The 15396-nt window shown below is 39.5% G+C and overlaps 1 protein-coding gene across 2 annotated transcripts in view; it reads right to left on the reverse strand.

The window, feature by feature from the left end:
* RHBDD1 (rhomboid domain containing 1) overlaps positions 1-15190 on the reverse strand; it is a gene marked incomplete at both ends in the record, with an annotated part of 91686 nt that extends 76496 nt beyond the window's left edge. For both annotated transcript variants that reach the window (XM_079709761.1, XM_079709760.1), the window contains 2 exons: positions 13130-13262; positions 14758-15190. In XM_079709761.1, coding sequence (XP_079565887.1) covers positions 13130-13262; positions 14758-15190 — 566 coding nt within the window. The remainder of the gene's footprint in view (positions 1-13129; positions 13263-14757) is intronic.
* Positions 15191-15396: the final 206 nt, after the last annotated feature.

Here is a 15396-nt window from a genome sequence, read left to right on the forward strand (position 1 = left end):
AAAGGGGAGGAGGCTGCCATGAGTCAGTGATCAGGTTAGATAAACCAGACACGGCTCCTATTAGAAACCTACCAGAAGTACACATGTGGTACCTGTGCTGAAACGACTTTAAGGCAACTCTCTAATGGGGAAATGCAAAAAAACAAACAAAAAAAGAAACATTAGTAACAGAGAATTTCCATCAACACAATACTGGTTATTAGTAAAAATATGTATCGGATAGTGTTCATTTCTAATTCATAGACTCTACTTGTATATTCAGTACAAAAGAGCATTGCAAGTTTATAAGGCCATTTTTCTGCCACCTGCATGGTACTGAATTATTTAAAACTCATTTGAAAAACACACACACCTGACAGCTTTTAAAATATCGTTTGACAACACCGTTTGCAACATCTATAAAAATATGTGCTAGAAAAGCAGATTCTGTACACTCTGTCTTTCATTAGCAAGTCCTGAAGTATTTTTACCCACTGGTGCATCACACTTCACAAAATCACTTCAGAGGAATAGGAAGTAATGTGAGCCTTTGTTCAGAGTTCAAGTTACTTGGTTTATATCATACAATGAATTTATATCACCCTCAAAGTAAAATTAACTGCTTCACCAAAATCTACACAATGTCAGTTACACTGGGACATCTTCCCTCAAAGGTTACAGGATCTAAGCCCTCACAAACTGACTCAGTAAGACCTCATCAAATAAATTCTACAACTTTGGATGCAATACTGATGTTGGAATACACCTTAGAAACTCAAAGACCTTTTAAAGATTATATATCAATATTGTTTGGATCATAAAATCTCTATAATGTTTTCTTTTAAAAAGAATTTTTGGGTTTAACAATATTAGTCCAAAACTTTAATAATAAAAAAAAAATGATCTCTTAAAACAGAAAAAAAAAATTTTTAAATAAATTTATTTGTTTACTTTTGGCTGCGTTGGGTCTTTGTTGCTGTGTGCGGGCTTTCTCTAGTTGCGGCAAGCGGGGGCTACTCTGCTGCGGGGCACAAACTTCTCATTGCAGTGGCTTCTCTTGTTGCGGAGCACGGGCTCTAGGCACGCGGGCTTCAGTAGTTGTGGCGCGTAGGCTCAGGAGTTGTGGCTTGTGGGCTCTAGAGCACAGTCTCAGTAGTTGTGGTGCACGGGCTTAGGTGCTCTGTGGCATGTGGGATCTTCCCGGACCAGGGATCGAACCCGTGTCCCCTGCTTTGGCAGGCAGATTCTTAACCACTGCACCACCAGGGAAGCCCCAGAAAAAAATTTTTTATGAAAATATACATCCTTTTAGAAGTTGATTTAGCTTCCTCCATACCTACTTACATCTGTTTTTTCATATCTACTGTTTCAAGTTTTCCTTCTAATTTTCTTAATTAAACCTGCCATAGACTTGTCCATTTGATTAGTCTTTTTAAAGATATGGCCCTCCAATTATCTATCATTTTTTCCTTTTTAGTTTATTAAATTTTGCTTTTATCATTATCAATTTCTTCATCCTCTAATCTTGTATTTATTCCTTTTCTAGCTTCTTAAATTGAGGACGTCATTTATTTACTTTTAAAACTTCCTTGCTATATTATAAAAAGCACTTAAGAGTTTGACATGGAGTGTTCTCATTGTTCATTTCTAAAGGTTTTTTTTTTTTAATTTCCTCTTAATCATGGAGTTATTTAAATTTCCAAGTGATTATGAATGATTATTGGAATTGGGGTTTTTTTCCTTTTACTCATATTTAGTTTTTAAAGTCTTTATTATTATTCTGTGATCAGAGAATATGGCCTATAAAATCTCTATTTTTAGAGGTGACTGAAGCTGCCTTTGTAGCCTAGTACACAGTCCCTGTTTATCTTATTATCTCATGTAGGAATGTGTGGTCTCTGTGTAGGATGAGGCTGGGCCGACGGGGCCAGGTACTGCTGGGCCCCAAGGGGTACTTCAACCATTCTAGCCCCCTTGTTGAGCTGCCTCTCAAGCTTCCTGAGTGTTGTTTTCTTTTTTGTCCATTTGAATTGACTCTGCCTTCTAACTCAGCACTCAGGTTTTGCATCTGACTTCTTTCCTCTCTAGACTTCTGAACTCGGGTCAGTAACTCAACAATTTACACTTTGCCTATTATCTTTAGTTGGGCCAGCCACCCCAAACTGTCTTTATTCAACAAACGTACACTTTTGAGTAACTGTGATGGGCCAAGCACTGTTTTAGACACTGGGAATACACAGCGAACAGAACAGACTACAGCTCTGCCCTCCTGGAACTTAGGAGGCACAGGTAAGTTAAGACTCATGAAAATACGCTACTGTTAATATTTTAATAACTCAATTTTTCCACTGTAAATAATGCATGCTCACCATAGAGGATTTGGCCAAAAAAAGTTGAATAAAAACAATAAATAATTCCATAATGTTAACAACTAATAATATTTTTATGTGCTTTTCTTAGTCCTTTTGGTGACTATTCTTGCTTTGGAAAAAAACTGAAACCACATCATATGTAATATTTTGTATTCTACTTTCTACCCTTATCTTTTTTTTTTGGCCTGCTGTGCTCAGCTTGCAGGATCTTAGTTCCTTGACCAGGGATTGAACTCAGGCCCACGGCAGTGAAAGCGTGGAGTCCTAACCACTGGACTGCTAGGGAACTCCCTCTATCCTTATCTTGATGATCTTCCAATTCCATTAAAATAATCTCTGAAAATAGCATTTTAATGGCTATATAATATTCTATCACAACATGATTTATTAAACCACTTACCTACTACTAGATATTTAAGTGGTTTCCAATTTTCCAATACTTCATGACAATAAATATACTTGCGTCAAAAAAATTTTTTTGTATTTACAGTTATAATTTGGACAATTTCCTAGAAAGGTAATTACCAAACTAAAGGGTATAAACTTTTTACAGCTCTTGATACAGATCATCAAATTACTTTTCAGAAAGTCTGTACCAAGATACAGTCCCATCAGAAGTTTATATAAACTCCCATTTCACCAAACTCTTACCAACAGTAATAATTTTCTAATCTTGTTGGTTTAATAAGTAAAATAGCTTATTATTTTAATTTTCTGTATTTGGTCAACAATGAATTTTTATGTTTTACATTTATTAGTTACCGATTAATTTTTTTCTGAACATTGTCTATTGATGGACTTCTTTCTTGCAGTTAGTACTGTTCATCGCAAAGATATGATCCTCTTTTTCCACATATATTTCTAACTTTTTTGCCTTTCATTTTAATGTATAATGTATTTGGACCTGGAAAAAAAGTGTTGCTTTTGACTTTATTTGAGGTTATATTCATTGTTTTTAGGTTTAGAAATTCCCTCCCAATTCAAGAACTGAAAAATTTCCCTCACACACTCCTAGACATTTTTCAGATGCTGTTTTTTAAATCTTCTGAACATAATCTATATGAAATTTGTTTTGGAGTACAGTGAGTTAAAGCTATAAGTTTAATTTCTTCCAAATGGTTAAACTATTCTTCAAGTACCATTTGCTAAATAACCCTTATTTTCCCCCACTGATTTATGATGTTACCTTTATTATGTTTGTGGCCTATTTTGCCCTAAAAAGATGTAGGGGAAAAAAAGTGTGTCTTAGAATCAAGGAACTATAGTAATATAAATAATAGAAGAGATATATTGCTAGAAATAAAACTTGTTATTTATTTGACCTGTGTGTTATAAATGATTACAAAATTAAAATGTTCTCCTCTTGAATTCAGAGGGGAACAATGTTCATTTAAAGAGAGATAAATTAGAATCAAATTATTTCATCTCTCATATAAGCTAATGAGAAGCCAACTGTAAATGGAAGGAGCATTTAAGTAGTCTACAGCCTGTTCTCAGCTGGTTATCACAATAATTGATGTACTAATGATTTCAATTCATAGCACCGACTGTCTTCATTTTGTATAATTTGAACCAAACCTGAATGTAAATGGAAAACAGTCCTCTTGACTATTTAACTCCCAAGACTTTTAACTAAAAATCACTTAATACTGCAGAAGAGGAAGGGGGAAATTAACAAATATAAAGAACTTTCTATTTAAAAACATTCTTCCTTATACTGAAATGGGAAGAATTAAGTAAATACATCAGAAAGTTCCAGAGATGTAATTTATCATCTTATTAATTGAGAGTGAAAGTTGTATAACATTTATCTCCAATAGTGTCTCCTGAAAAAAAAAATTCCAAACAGACCAAAGTGCATATTCTAAATACTCCAAAGGGAAATAAATGTGCTTCACAGGGTTGTTTTTTTTTAATTAAAAAAAAATTAGTAAGAAAAAAAGTCAACTCAAAATAATTGCTACAATTGGTAATTAGCTTCTCAGATTAAAAAACACCCTTTTTCCTGTAACACACATTATACAGAACTCTTTAATTTAATAAGATGTACTTATTGATATCACCTTTTAACTTAGGGCGTATGACTTTTCTTTGATTTTTAAAAAATTCTGTCTTTTAAAAATAACCTCCAGTCGTCATTACCTGAGACATCCAATACAAGTCTTGCACCTGTCACTAAGTCACCAGAATTGACCATTAACAAGCCTAGTTAGTTAAGTACAGATTGGGTAAGTGCTATCATCCACACACCCACAATTACATCACAGCATGATGGCCAATTAGTTTCAACCTGAGTAGTGAACCTTATTCCAGACAACTCTGTGTTCAACTGGAAAAACAGCTGCTTCCTTATTTCTACCTACTGTTCTTCTCTGCTGTTCTGAGCCAGCCAATTGGGTGAAGCAGGCCTGAAACAAGGTCTGAGTAATTTACAGACAGCAGGAGTCCTCCATTCTGGTGTGCTCTAGTAGGGATGGAAGTTTCTCATATCTACCTCTGTGTATGACGTGCACATTTTACAGTGGAGCCACAGCAGTTCCATTTAAGAGAAGACAAGATGTGCTCATACACCTAAATTAAAACTTGCTTAGAAACCATGCTACATGGCTAACTGAACACTACTTCTGGGTTACAAGAGGGCAAATAAAAGGAAGTTAATGCTTATACACATGGACATTCAGGAGTGATATCTTACAACTCCTCATTAAAAATAAAACCAATTGTCACCGCCAAGAGGAGCTGCTATGGACTGAATTTTGTCTCTACCCAAATTCATATGTTGAAGCCCTAACCCTCAATGTGATGATATTTGGAGATGGAGTCTTTGGGAGATAATTAGGTTTAGATGAGGTCATGAGGGTGGGATTCTCATGATGGCACGCTCTCATGCTCACTCTCTCTCTCTCTCTCTGTCTCTCCCCCTGTCATGTGAAGACACAGTAAGAAGGCATCCATCTACAAGCCAGGAAGAGAGTCCTTGCCAGACTCCAACCATGTTGGCACCTTAATCTTGGACTTCTAGCCTCTAGAACTGTGAGAAAATAAAATTCTGTTGTTTCAGCCAGCCAATCTATGGTATTTTGTTATGGCAGCCCAAGCTGACTAACACAGGAGCCTAAGGATACATGAAATGTCATGTGGTATTCCAGATAAGAACCTAGAACAGAAAAAGGACATCACATAAAAACTGGGGAAATCTGAATAAAGCAGTTTAGTTAACAATAACGTGTCATATTGGCTTATCAACTGTAACAAATATACCATACTAACATTAAGATGTCAAAATTAGGTGAAACTGGGTGCAGGTTATGTGGCAGCTTTCTGTATCTCTTCACAGTTTTTCTTTAAATCTATAAAGCCATTCTAAAAAATAAAATTTACTTAAAACATATAAATAAATAAAACCTGTCTTCAATCTACTCCCAAAACAACCTATCAGATCATTTCTTTATTTTCAGTGTAAAAGACTTTCTGTTATTAGCTATAGTTTAGAATAAATCTTTATCCATTCATATCAGCCAAAAAAAAATCCCCATAGACATTGTCTAAGTTATTATTTATAGAACTTAAAATTGTACTGTGTACTTAAGGTTTCTTAGTATACATAATCTAATAAGAACCCCTTGAAATTCAGTACCATCACTCTAACAATGAACAATTATAGTGTCCTGAAAATATGTAGAGGACACAAAGACAAATCACAGACAAGGAAATATAACTTACTAAAAAGGAAATAAAAAGTTGTCCCATTTCACTAACAATAGGAGTGTAAATAACAGCAAGAGAATAATTTTTGTTAACATATCAGATTTCCAAAAACCTTACAGCAAATATTCAGGCTGGCCAAGAAGTGGGGAAGCAGACACTTTCATATGCTGTTGGTAGGCTATAAACTAGAACAAACTTATAGAAATCAAGTTGGTAAAATGTAAAAAAGTGCCATGAGGGGCTTCCCTGGTGGCGCAGTGGTTGAGAGTCTGCCTGCTAATGCAGGGGACACAGGTTTGAGCCCTGGTCTGGCAGGATCCCACATGCCGTGGAGCAACTAGGCCTGTGAGCCACAACTACTGAGCCTGCGTGTCTGGAGCCTGTGCTCCACAACAAGAGAGGCCATGATAGCCAGAGGCCCGCGCACCGCGATGAAGAGTGGCCCCCGCTTGCCACAACTGGAGAAAGCCCTCACGCAGAAACGAAGACCCAACACAGCAAAAATAAATAAATAAATTACTACAAAAACCTCCTACCCCCAACATCTTCTTTAAAAAAAAAAAAAAAAAAAAGTGCCACGAAAATAGTTCAAATCCATTATTCTAATTCCAGAAATCTACTCTAAGGACATATTCAGATCTGGGAGCGAAGACTAGCAAATAATGCTTATTAGACATCCTCACTTATAATTTGGACGAATAGGTAATAAAATTAGCATGTAAAATTAGTGAATGAGAAAATAAAGGAACCACAACAGGAATCATTATACACCATTAAAACTGAGGCTTTTGAAGAGCTGTTGCTTATAACAAGTTAAATGAGAAAATAGGAAATATAATTGCATATAAGGGAAGGGGTGTGTGATGGCAGAATGCTAAAAGTAGTTTTCTCTGGGAAGGAGACTATGGGCAATTTGTTTTCTTTATCATACTTTATATATCTTTAACTTTTCTAAAATGAATATATTGTTCTTTCAATTAGGAGCTGAGAAATTAGGTTACACTCTCGTTCAGCTACTGCTTTCTTTTCAGTTTAATTCTTTACGTAATATAACCAGTTTTTAAAAGAAATTGTTACATTAAATATCTTATAAAAGAAAGAAGAAACTTAGTAGTCAGATACAATTCTTTTCTGTTCTTAATGCACCTCCTACTTAGCTTGAAGCTCTTCCTACGGTGGTCAGGGATGGGCTCAGGACAAGGCTGGGTCTTCTCTCTTGCCACAGACTTGGACTCCAGAGCTACAGAGATGATTTACACACTCCCTTTGCCTTGAAGAGTTCCAATTCTAGTGGGAGGGAAAGCTCTCTGCCTCGAAATTTCTCATTCTCATCTCGTAAAACCTAACTCAAGGGAATCATTGCTTTGGTTAAGTACTGCTCTCACCTTGAGTTCTGTTCAACTGGAAGCCCTCCTGGAGACAGACAAATTAACTAACTCCTTTATATAACTCATATAACCTTCCTTTACAGGAGTCTGTAAAGGGAAAAGGGAGGAAATATATCAATGGACATCCAAGGAATGCAGAAGAAAAATCTGCTCAGGAGAGTCCTGGGACATTGATTCAAACAACTCTTTAACAGGCTGTGAAAACATGTTTCCGTGAAATAAAAGAGAGGGTGAGTATCAATTCTATATATGCAACATTTGTCATCCAAGTTTAGTAGAAAAATGCAACTGTCCCAGTAGATACAAAACAAAAGATGTAATTGTGTAATATAACTTCTTGAAAAACAACTTAACCCACCCTTGAAAAACAGGAATCTCAGACAGCAGCCCTCTCTCCTCTCCATGGGCCGCCATAACGCAGCCCCAGCCCTGAGAAGACCACAGTTCCTGCTTAGCTCTCATCCATCAGGCCTTTTTTGTCAAAGGAGCATTCTCTCCAAAGCACAATTGAGTATCATTGGATTTACTTATTTGCCACTTGCTTGCTTACGCAAACTCCCAATGTATATTTTAACCCTACATCCATTCAGGTTTTGTTTTATTTTCTACTAAGTTATTGAATACATCTACATTTAAAAGGCTTGGAGAGGAATACTATACTTTTTGGGAAAATGTGGTAACTTTTATACTTCATTGTCTCCTTTGCTCTAGATAACCCCTTTCTCTTGAATTCTCAAAGGATTTTTACGAATAACTTTGTTTATAACTGAACAACTGTTACTAGCATTTCTGGTTTAGGTGAAGTCTAAATCTGTTAGCATACATCTCCATATACAGACAGCTATCTTGAGAGCTCACTCGGTCATTGATAAGCCTTGTAAACTAACACTTATTCTAAAGAAAGACAATAAATTAGTAGAAATCTGGAGTCACAGCCTGTTCGTCTCATTGCCACCAAAGACCTGGCAATCTAATCCTCTTTCGCTGAAGGCAATAAATGTTTCTGATCCTATAAATGTATTTAACTCTAGTTTAAGCAACTAGTAGCTGCTTTAAAGCAACACCTCCCAAAATTTTTGTACTGTGTCCCACAATAAAAATACATTTTTAGAAATATAGCACACACACACATAGAGCTAAAACAAAAGTTCCTTGAAATAATACCCTTACCACATTCAACACTAATCCATCTTTCTCTTTCCTTCCTTCCCTCCCACTCCCCTCTCTTCCTTCCTTCCTTCCTTCCTCCCTCCCTCTCTCTCTCTTTCTTTCAAATGCTGGTTGTGACCCAATACATTGATTTCAGAACGTTTTAAAGGATTAGAACCCACAGTTGCCAACCACTGCTTTAAAGCCCTGCTACTTGATGGGTGGTGGTGTTATGACTCGTGGTACCACAGCATCTCAGCATGGATTCCTCCCCAGGCCTCCATCCTTGGCTCTCTTCTTTCACTCCACTCTCTCCCCCACTGCCCAAACACTGCCCTTTGTACTCCTTTGCCTTTCATTCTAGTTTCCCTCCCTTTTTTTTCATTCAACTCGTTGACATTACGTAGAACAAATCTCCCCAAATGTAGTGACATAAAACAACACTTGTTTTCTTCCACTCACAGATTCTGTGGGTCAGGAATTCAGAAAGCACAGGGGGTGACGGGTCTCTGCTCCACAAGGTTGAGGCTGAGGGGACTCATGGCTGTATCTAATGGCCACTCACTCACACGTCACGCACCACTTCCTCGTAGCATGGTGGAATCAGGGAACATGGGCTCCACGGGCAAGTGTTCCAGCTCACAAGGCAAGCAACTTCTTGCCTCGGAATTAACATAGCACTTTTGCCGCCATCTACTGATTACACTGCATCACAAATCCACCCAATTCAGGGGGAGGTGCACTGGACCCCACCTCTAGGTAGAGTGGCAAAGTTCTAAAAGAACACGTGGGACAGGAGATGGTGTTACCGTCATCTTCCAAATTGTTATTCCCCAACTTCAGTTCTAATTCCCAAGGCAAAAGTCCAATAGACTACTACGTAGCTAGATCCATAGGGGTGTCAACTGATACTCAAACACAGTGTATGCCAGCCTAATGCACTTTCCTTTTAGATTCCCTATCTCAGTACTACTGGGGAAGAAAGAACTGTATGTTGCATTTTAGATGAATATGCCAGAAGCACCCTAGCACAAAATGTAAGCAGACCAAGAAGAGAACTGAAAGTAGGACGGGAGTTCCCTGCATCTAAGGAATTCTGTCCTGCGTGGAACACAGGCAGATCTTATAGTCAGTCCCTGTAATGAGAGTGACAAGTGGCCATTCTCCTTCAGACAAAGTGTTAACAGTCCGTGCTAATTAGCAACTGATAATTAGCAATTTCAGTGGTTATACAGTCTATGTTCTCACATACTTCACTGCTTCCCTTTCTCTGCCATCCCTGACTGCATGAAGCTCCCCATCTTTCCTTTCATACAAGCTAAGAAATGGTCAAGAGTAGTGCTAGAGAGGCAGCATGAGAGCTGGGAGCAGCGATTCTCAAAGTGTGCTCCATGGGCCACTGGAGGTCCCAGAGGCCCTTCCAGCAGTTCATGAAGTCAGAACTATTTTCATAATTATACTGAGGTATCATGTGCCCTTTTCCACGTGTTGATGTTTGCACTAGTGGTCTAAAAGCAATGGTGGGTCCAACTGCTTGTGCTTTGGCCGCTTGAATCAAATGAATCAAGGCGGTGACTCCAAACAGTACCAGTAGCCGCTGTATTTTTCACAGTCACACATGCACATTTAAAAAGAAAAAAGAGGGTTTCCCTGGTGGCGCGGTGGTTGAGAGTCCACCTGCTGATGCAGGGGACACGGGTTCGTGCCCCGGTCCGGGAAGATCCCACATGCTGCGGAGCGGCTGGACCCGTGAGCCATGGCCGCTGAGCCTGTGCGTCCGGAGCCTGTGCTCCGCAACCGGAGAGGCCACGACAGTGAAAGGCCCACGTACCGCAAAAAAAAAAAAAAAAAAGAAAGAAAGTTCTACTTAAGAATACCTTGATAAACAGTAAAATTTTAATGTTTAAAATATCAATAGTAGTATACATCTTTTTCATATGCTATATACAAAATGGAAATTTGCATAAAGCACCTCAACTCCATATCCAAGTGAGATGCTTGTCTCCAGACGAAGCACTAGTGTGCTTGTTTGAGCTGTGAGATGAACTATCCACTTTTCGAGGACCCTCCCCCGCCATGCCTGCTTGAAAGAAAAACTGACAGACCATGGTTAAATAAATGGAAAATGACACACGTTTTCTCAAAAATGAACAATGTGAGTGAGCCTTCAGAAAAAAACAACTAGTGATATTTATTGTCAATGATAAAATTTGAGCTTTAAGGTGAAAATTAGAATTTCGGAATCACCTCCCCACTGTGCCACCTTGGGAGCAGGGTCATTTCTTTAAACACAACCACCTACCAGGGCCCCAGGACATGCAGGGAAAGTAAAAGACCATGTGAGGCAAAGATGTCACTGAAACAAGGGACACACGAGAACTGTAAAAGCAAAAGCTCCAGCAAAGGAGTGCGATTACTTCACTCTGCTGGTCAAGTCCATACCTCTCACAGTGCTGAACGAACGGCTGGCTGTTTGGAGTGGCTTCCCTCCATAAAACTCCCTAACTGGGGAAATTACTAATTCTGTGGCTTTCATAAAACACAGAGGTCCACCAAATGTTTGCTTGGCAGGTTTTTTTTTCTCCCAAAGGGCAGCTCATTAAGTCCCTCGATAAAGCAGGCTTTGTTGTAAAGATTTACAGTGTTTTCCCAATGAAAACTCTAATTGACAACCACCAGGGGAATAACAATGCAGAGCAGAGAGAGCCCTGGTTTCCCCCATTCTTCCAAGATCCATCTCAAGAAGCATGCCCCTCTTAGGTTTCCTGGACCAGTGTTCAGCTCCGTCTTTAATGGACACATGCATAAGTAGATGCCTGGATATCAGAAGTTTATCATTCAAAGTGGTCAAATCTTAAAAACCAAAAGATTTAATTATTAGTCTTTCAAACTTCAAAGGAAATTCCATTTAATTCCCAAGCTCAGAATATCAGGTCCCTCCATGCAGAATAAGCATATTACATAAAAATGCAACCATCCCTTATCTATGGAAAGGGGGGGACCCTAAAAAAATAAAATGCATGATGGAGTCTTCAGAAATAGTTGCATGAGACTATTAAAGGCACTGCTGTTCAATGGATTCATTATAGAATAAAAGTTCAAGTACCAGAGAGAGTGATTTTCATATGAATGTTGGGTGTTGCCCTCACACACAAGAGTCTCTGGTCTACACAGAGAACCGAGTCACATCAAGCAAGTCAGGGAGCTGTGAGTGACAAGGTATAGAGAGGGCTGTTCAGATAAGGGACAGACATTACTGGACCCTTTTTCAAAGAAAACTTTGAAGATTTTGTTAGGCTTTCTTCGTGGAACTGTCACAAGATAACAATACAGTTGCAAATGAGTGGTGTTCAGTGGCCACATCACTGCCTTTTACAGACCAGCTGGCAATGGCTGCCCATGATGGGAAATTAGCATTAAAGAAGGACTCGAGGCTACTGGGCTGACACACAGTGCAAGGAGAATACTCTCAAATAAAGTACGACACCCAACGCGGTCACACACACCGAAAGCTGAGAAAAAAAGCTCCTGTCTGAAAAGAACATCAGCAAAAAAATATCCTCCTTACTTCTTTCTGAATCTTCCTGAATCTCTCCCTTCTCCAAACAGCATCCAGGTCCCCGAAGTAAAAATAAATGAGCAAACCATGGGCTTCCAGGTGCATTATACAGATTAAGAGAAGTGCAGCTGGTAGAAGAGGTGGGAAAATAACACAATTCACTCTCTTTTTTCTGAACAGAAAGTAGAGAAAAGAACCAAAGTGGAAAAGCACGTCCCACCTCACCCCCGTACCCCCACCCCGAGAACACCCAGACCAGGAGTCCAGAGGCCTGAATCCTAACTAGTCTAGTGTCTACCACGACACTGCTTGATGAGTCCCTAAACCTTCTCAATTTCCTTGTCCTCATCCATAAAGGAAATTCGCAGACATCAGTGATTCCCAAACTGTGTTCCCTGGAGCTCTAGGGTTCTGCGGAGGTGCCTCTTAAGGCAGCCAGTGACACAGGGGTAAGGCAAAGGGAGTGGAGCCCTGTGCTTCCTCTCCACCCAAAACAGTTCAGAGTTGACCCGTTTTCTATATCAAAATTGTGAGTAAAGTCTTTTGTTTAAAGGGTCTACCACCAAGAAAATTCACAACTAAAATGGCTTAAAAGCACTGGACCAACATACCTTTTGATTTCGTATGTTTCTAATTATGTGGTTTCTATGTACCTCTTTGGATTATTGTTATTAGAATTAATTAATTGACAGGCTGGTTAATATTAATCCCCAAATCTGTGTCTCAGGTTCAACTTAAAAGATGAGGAAATGGAAACTCAGATAAGACAAATACATCAAAATCACTCAGCTCAGTAGCTGACGAGATTCAAACACAGGAATATCTGACGTTAAAACCATTAAGCTGGATTCTGTCCTTTTAGTTAAAGAACAAACTTCACTGTAAAAGACAATTGATTACCTCATTATGACTATAATTCTTTCTCTACGGAACATCAGGTTCTTCATTTGTATTCTCTAAGAGTAAACACTTACCCTGGCGAGATGAAATGAATGGCCAAAAGTTCTGCCCAACAAGCAAATTTGCTGGGTACAGGAAAGCCCAAAACGTTGACAAAGCCTCCAGGGCAATAATGGTTGTTAAGAACTTTCAAGGCAAACAAAACTCCTAAAAGAGGATAAAGAGCATACAAACATCAACAATCCCAATGTGGAAATGATTAACATTTACAAAGAAAACTAACTGAAAGTGAAAATGATTATTCCATTACATCCAACTTTTTGCTTCGAAACATACTCTATTCCTTCCAACAAGTCAACCCAGCATTCGGTAGAAAGACAGTCTTCAAGGCAATGATTCCTTTGATGTTTCTTAACATGGAAATTCATACTGACTTTGAGTATGCTACTAAATATATAACACATAAAATGGGAATAAGACACCCGCAATGGTGCAATACTAAATGCCACTGAATTGTAAACTTCAAAATCGTTCATTTTATGTGATTTTTAACTCAATTAAAAAAATATCCTTAACGTGTATTTTTCTAACTCCTATGGAAAGACATATTGAAGGCAGGGCTTATTTCCTTTCTTCTCACACAATCAGATGCATGAGGATGCACCTTAGAGGGAAGGGGTAAGGACAGCAGGGAAAATAGAGGGAAGGGTTTGATCTCCTTTGGTTTCAGGACTATTTCCCTCCTACCCTTCACATGCTAATTTTCGGAATACCTATTTTAAGTCCTGATGGCAATTTAGTCCTATGAGAAAAATGTAAAAAAAGAACTAGTGAGGGGGACAGTGAGAGGCAATGAAATACGTGTTTTTGTTTTGTTTTGTTTTGTTTTGTTTTTTTGCGGTACGCAGGCCTCTCACTGTTGTGGCCTCTCCCGTTGCGGAGCACAGGCTCCAGACACGCAAGCTCAGCAGCCATGGCTCACGGGCCCAGCCGCTCCGCGGCATGTGGGATCTTCCCGGACTGGGGCACGAACCCATGTCCCCTGCATCGGCAGGTGGACTCTCAACCACTGTGCCACCAGGGAAGCCCAATACGTGTTTAAAGTCATGAAGACGGGGTTCAAATCCCAGCTCCATCACTTATGAGGTGTGTAACCTTGAGCAAGTTACCTGACTTCTCTGGGCCTTAGCTTCCTCATCTACAAAATCAAGGCAAGGCCACCTCCCTAAGGACCTGTTACATTAATTAAACAGCATGAATTATGTATAAAGACTATCATGGCTCTGAAAATACAGTGAGCATGCCATTGTAGGGTGTGGTGCATTTATTTTAATGGCGTTATTGAGATGCCTACCCATCTTTTTAGAGAACTCCCACACATGCACCAGTGCCTCTCTCCCTCGTCCCACCATAATGGAGCCAGTGCATATTTCCAGGACCACGTCTCCTACAAAAACTACCTTTGGGCAGACCCTAGTCTCAACCGTCCAAGAGTGAATGATGCGGCATAATGGAAAATAGCAAAATCTATGTCTCTCCTGTGCTCCAATCAGCCTATTCACCAAAATCCAAGCCCCAGCAGTGCTTAGCCACTCAGAATTCAGTTCCCTCACTAACTGGGGCCCCTGCTTCAAAAAATGACAACAGCTGCACCTCCCTAACTGTTCTCATGCGGGCTACCTTAGAAATGCATCTGCCTTACCTGAGAAACCTACAGCACAGTTCCTTCTGAAGTCAGGTTCATCCATAAGTTCTGCCAGAGCAAATTCCAAGAACAGGTACACCACCCCAGTGAGTAGGGAGAACGTGGTGATGACGTAGGCAAACCATCGACTTCCTAGTCTTCTCTCCAGATGAATTCCTTTCCAGAGCATGGATGCCATATTGAAATACAAGTGCCAGTCATCCACGTGGTGAAGAGGGGAAAGCAGTAAGCGCTGCCAGTCGTTTTGCTGGTAACACTTCTCCACGCTAAGGCAGGAGCTAAGCAGCGGCTTCAGAGGATTCAGGAAGAACCAGATGTTGAGAGCCAAAGTTGCTAGGGTGACAGGTGGAATATTGTTGATCCCAACGTGGAAGATTTGAGAAAGGAGCAGGAGCAGCCCAATATTAATTCCTCTTGACCTCCGCTGCATGGTTACGTATCAGGCCTGTGACGGGAAAATGTGGTCAGACGTGAGGAATCTGGGAAGATACGGAGGCAGCTGAGCCTAAGATGTAAAATAAAATGCACATGAAAATCCATCAGTTAAGAATTAGGACAGTGACAAGACGTGCTCACTTAAAGATGGGCTTACATCATGTATATCTCATCTCCCATCTAACAGAAGCATTATTTTCT

The sequence above is a fragment of the Hyperoodon ampullatus genome (genome assembly GCF_949752795.1).
Source record: "Hyperoodon ampullatus genome assembly, chromosome: 8".
In the NCBI taxonomy this organism is placed as follows: Eukaryota; Metazoa; Chordata; class Mammalia; order Artiodactyla; family Ziphiidae; genus Hyperoodon; species Hyperoodon ampullatus.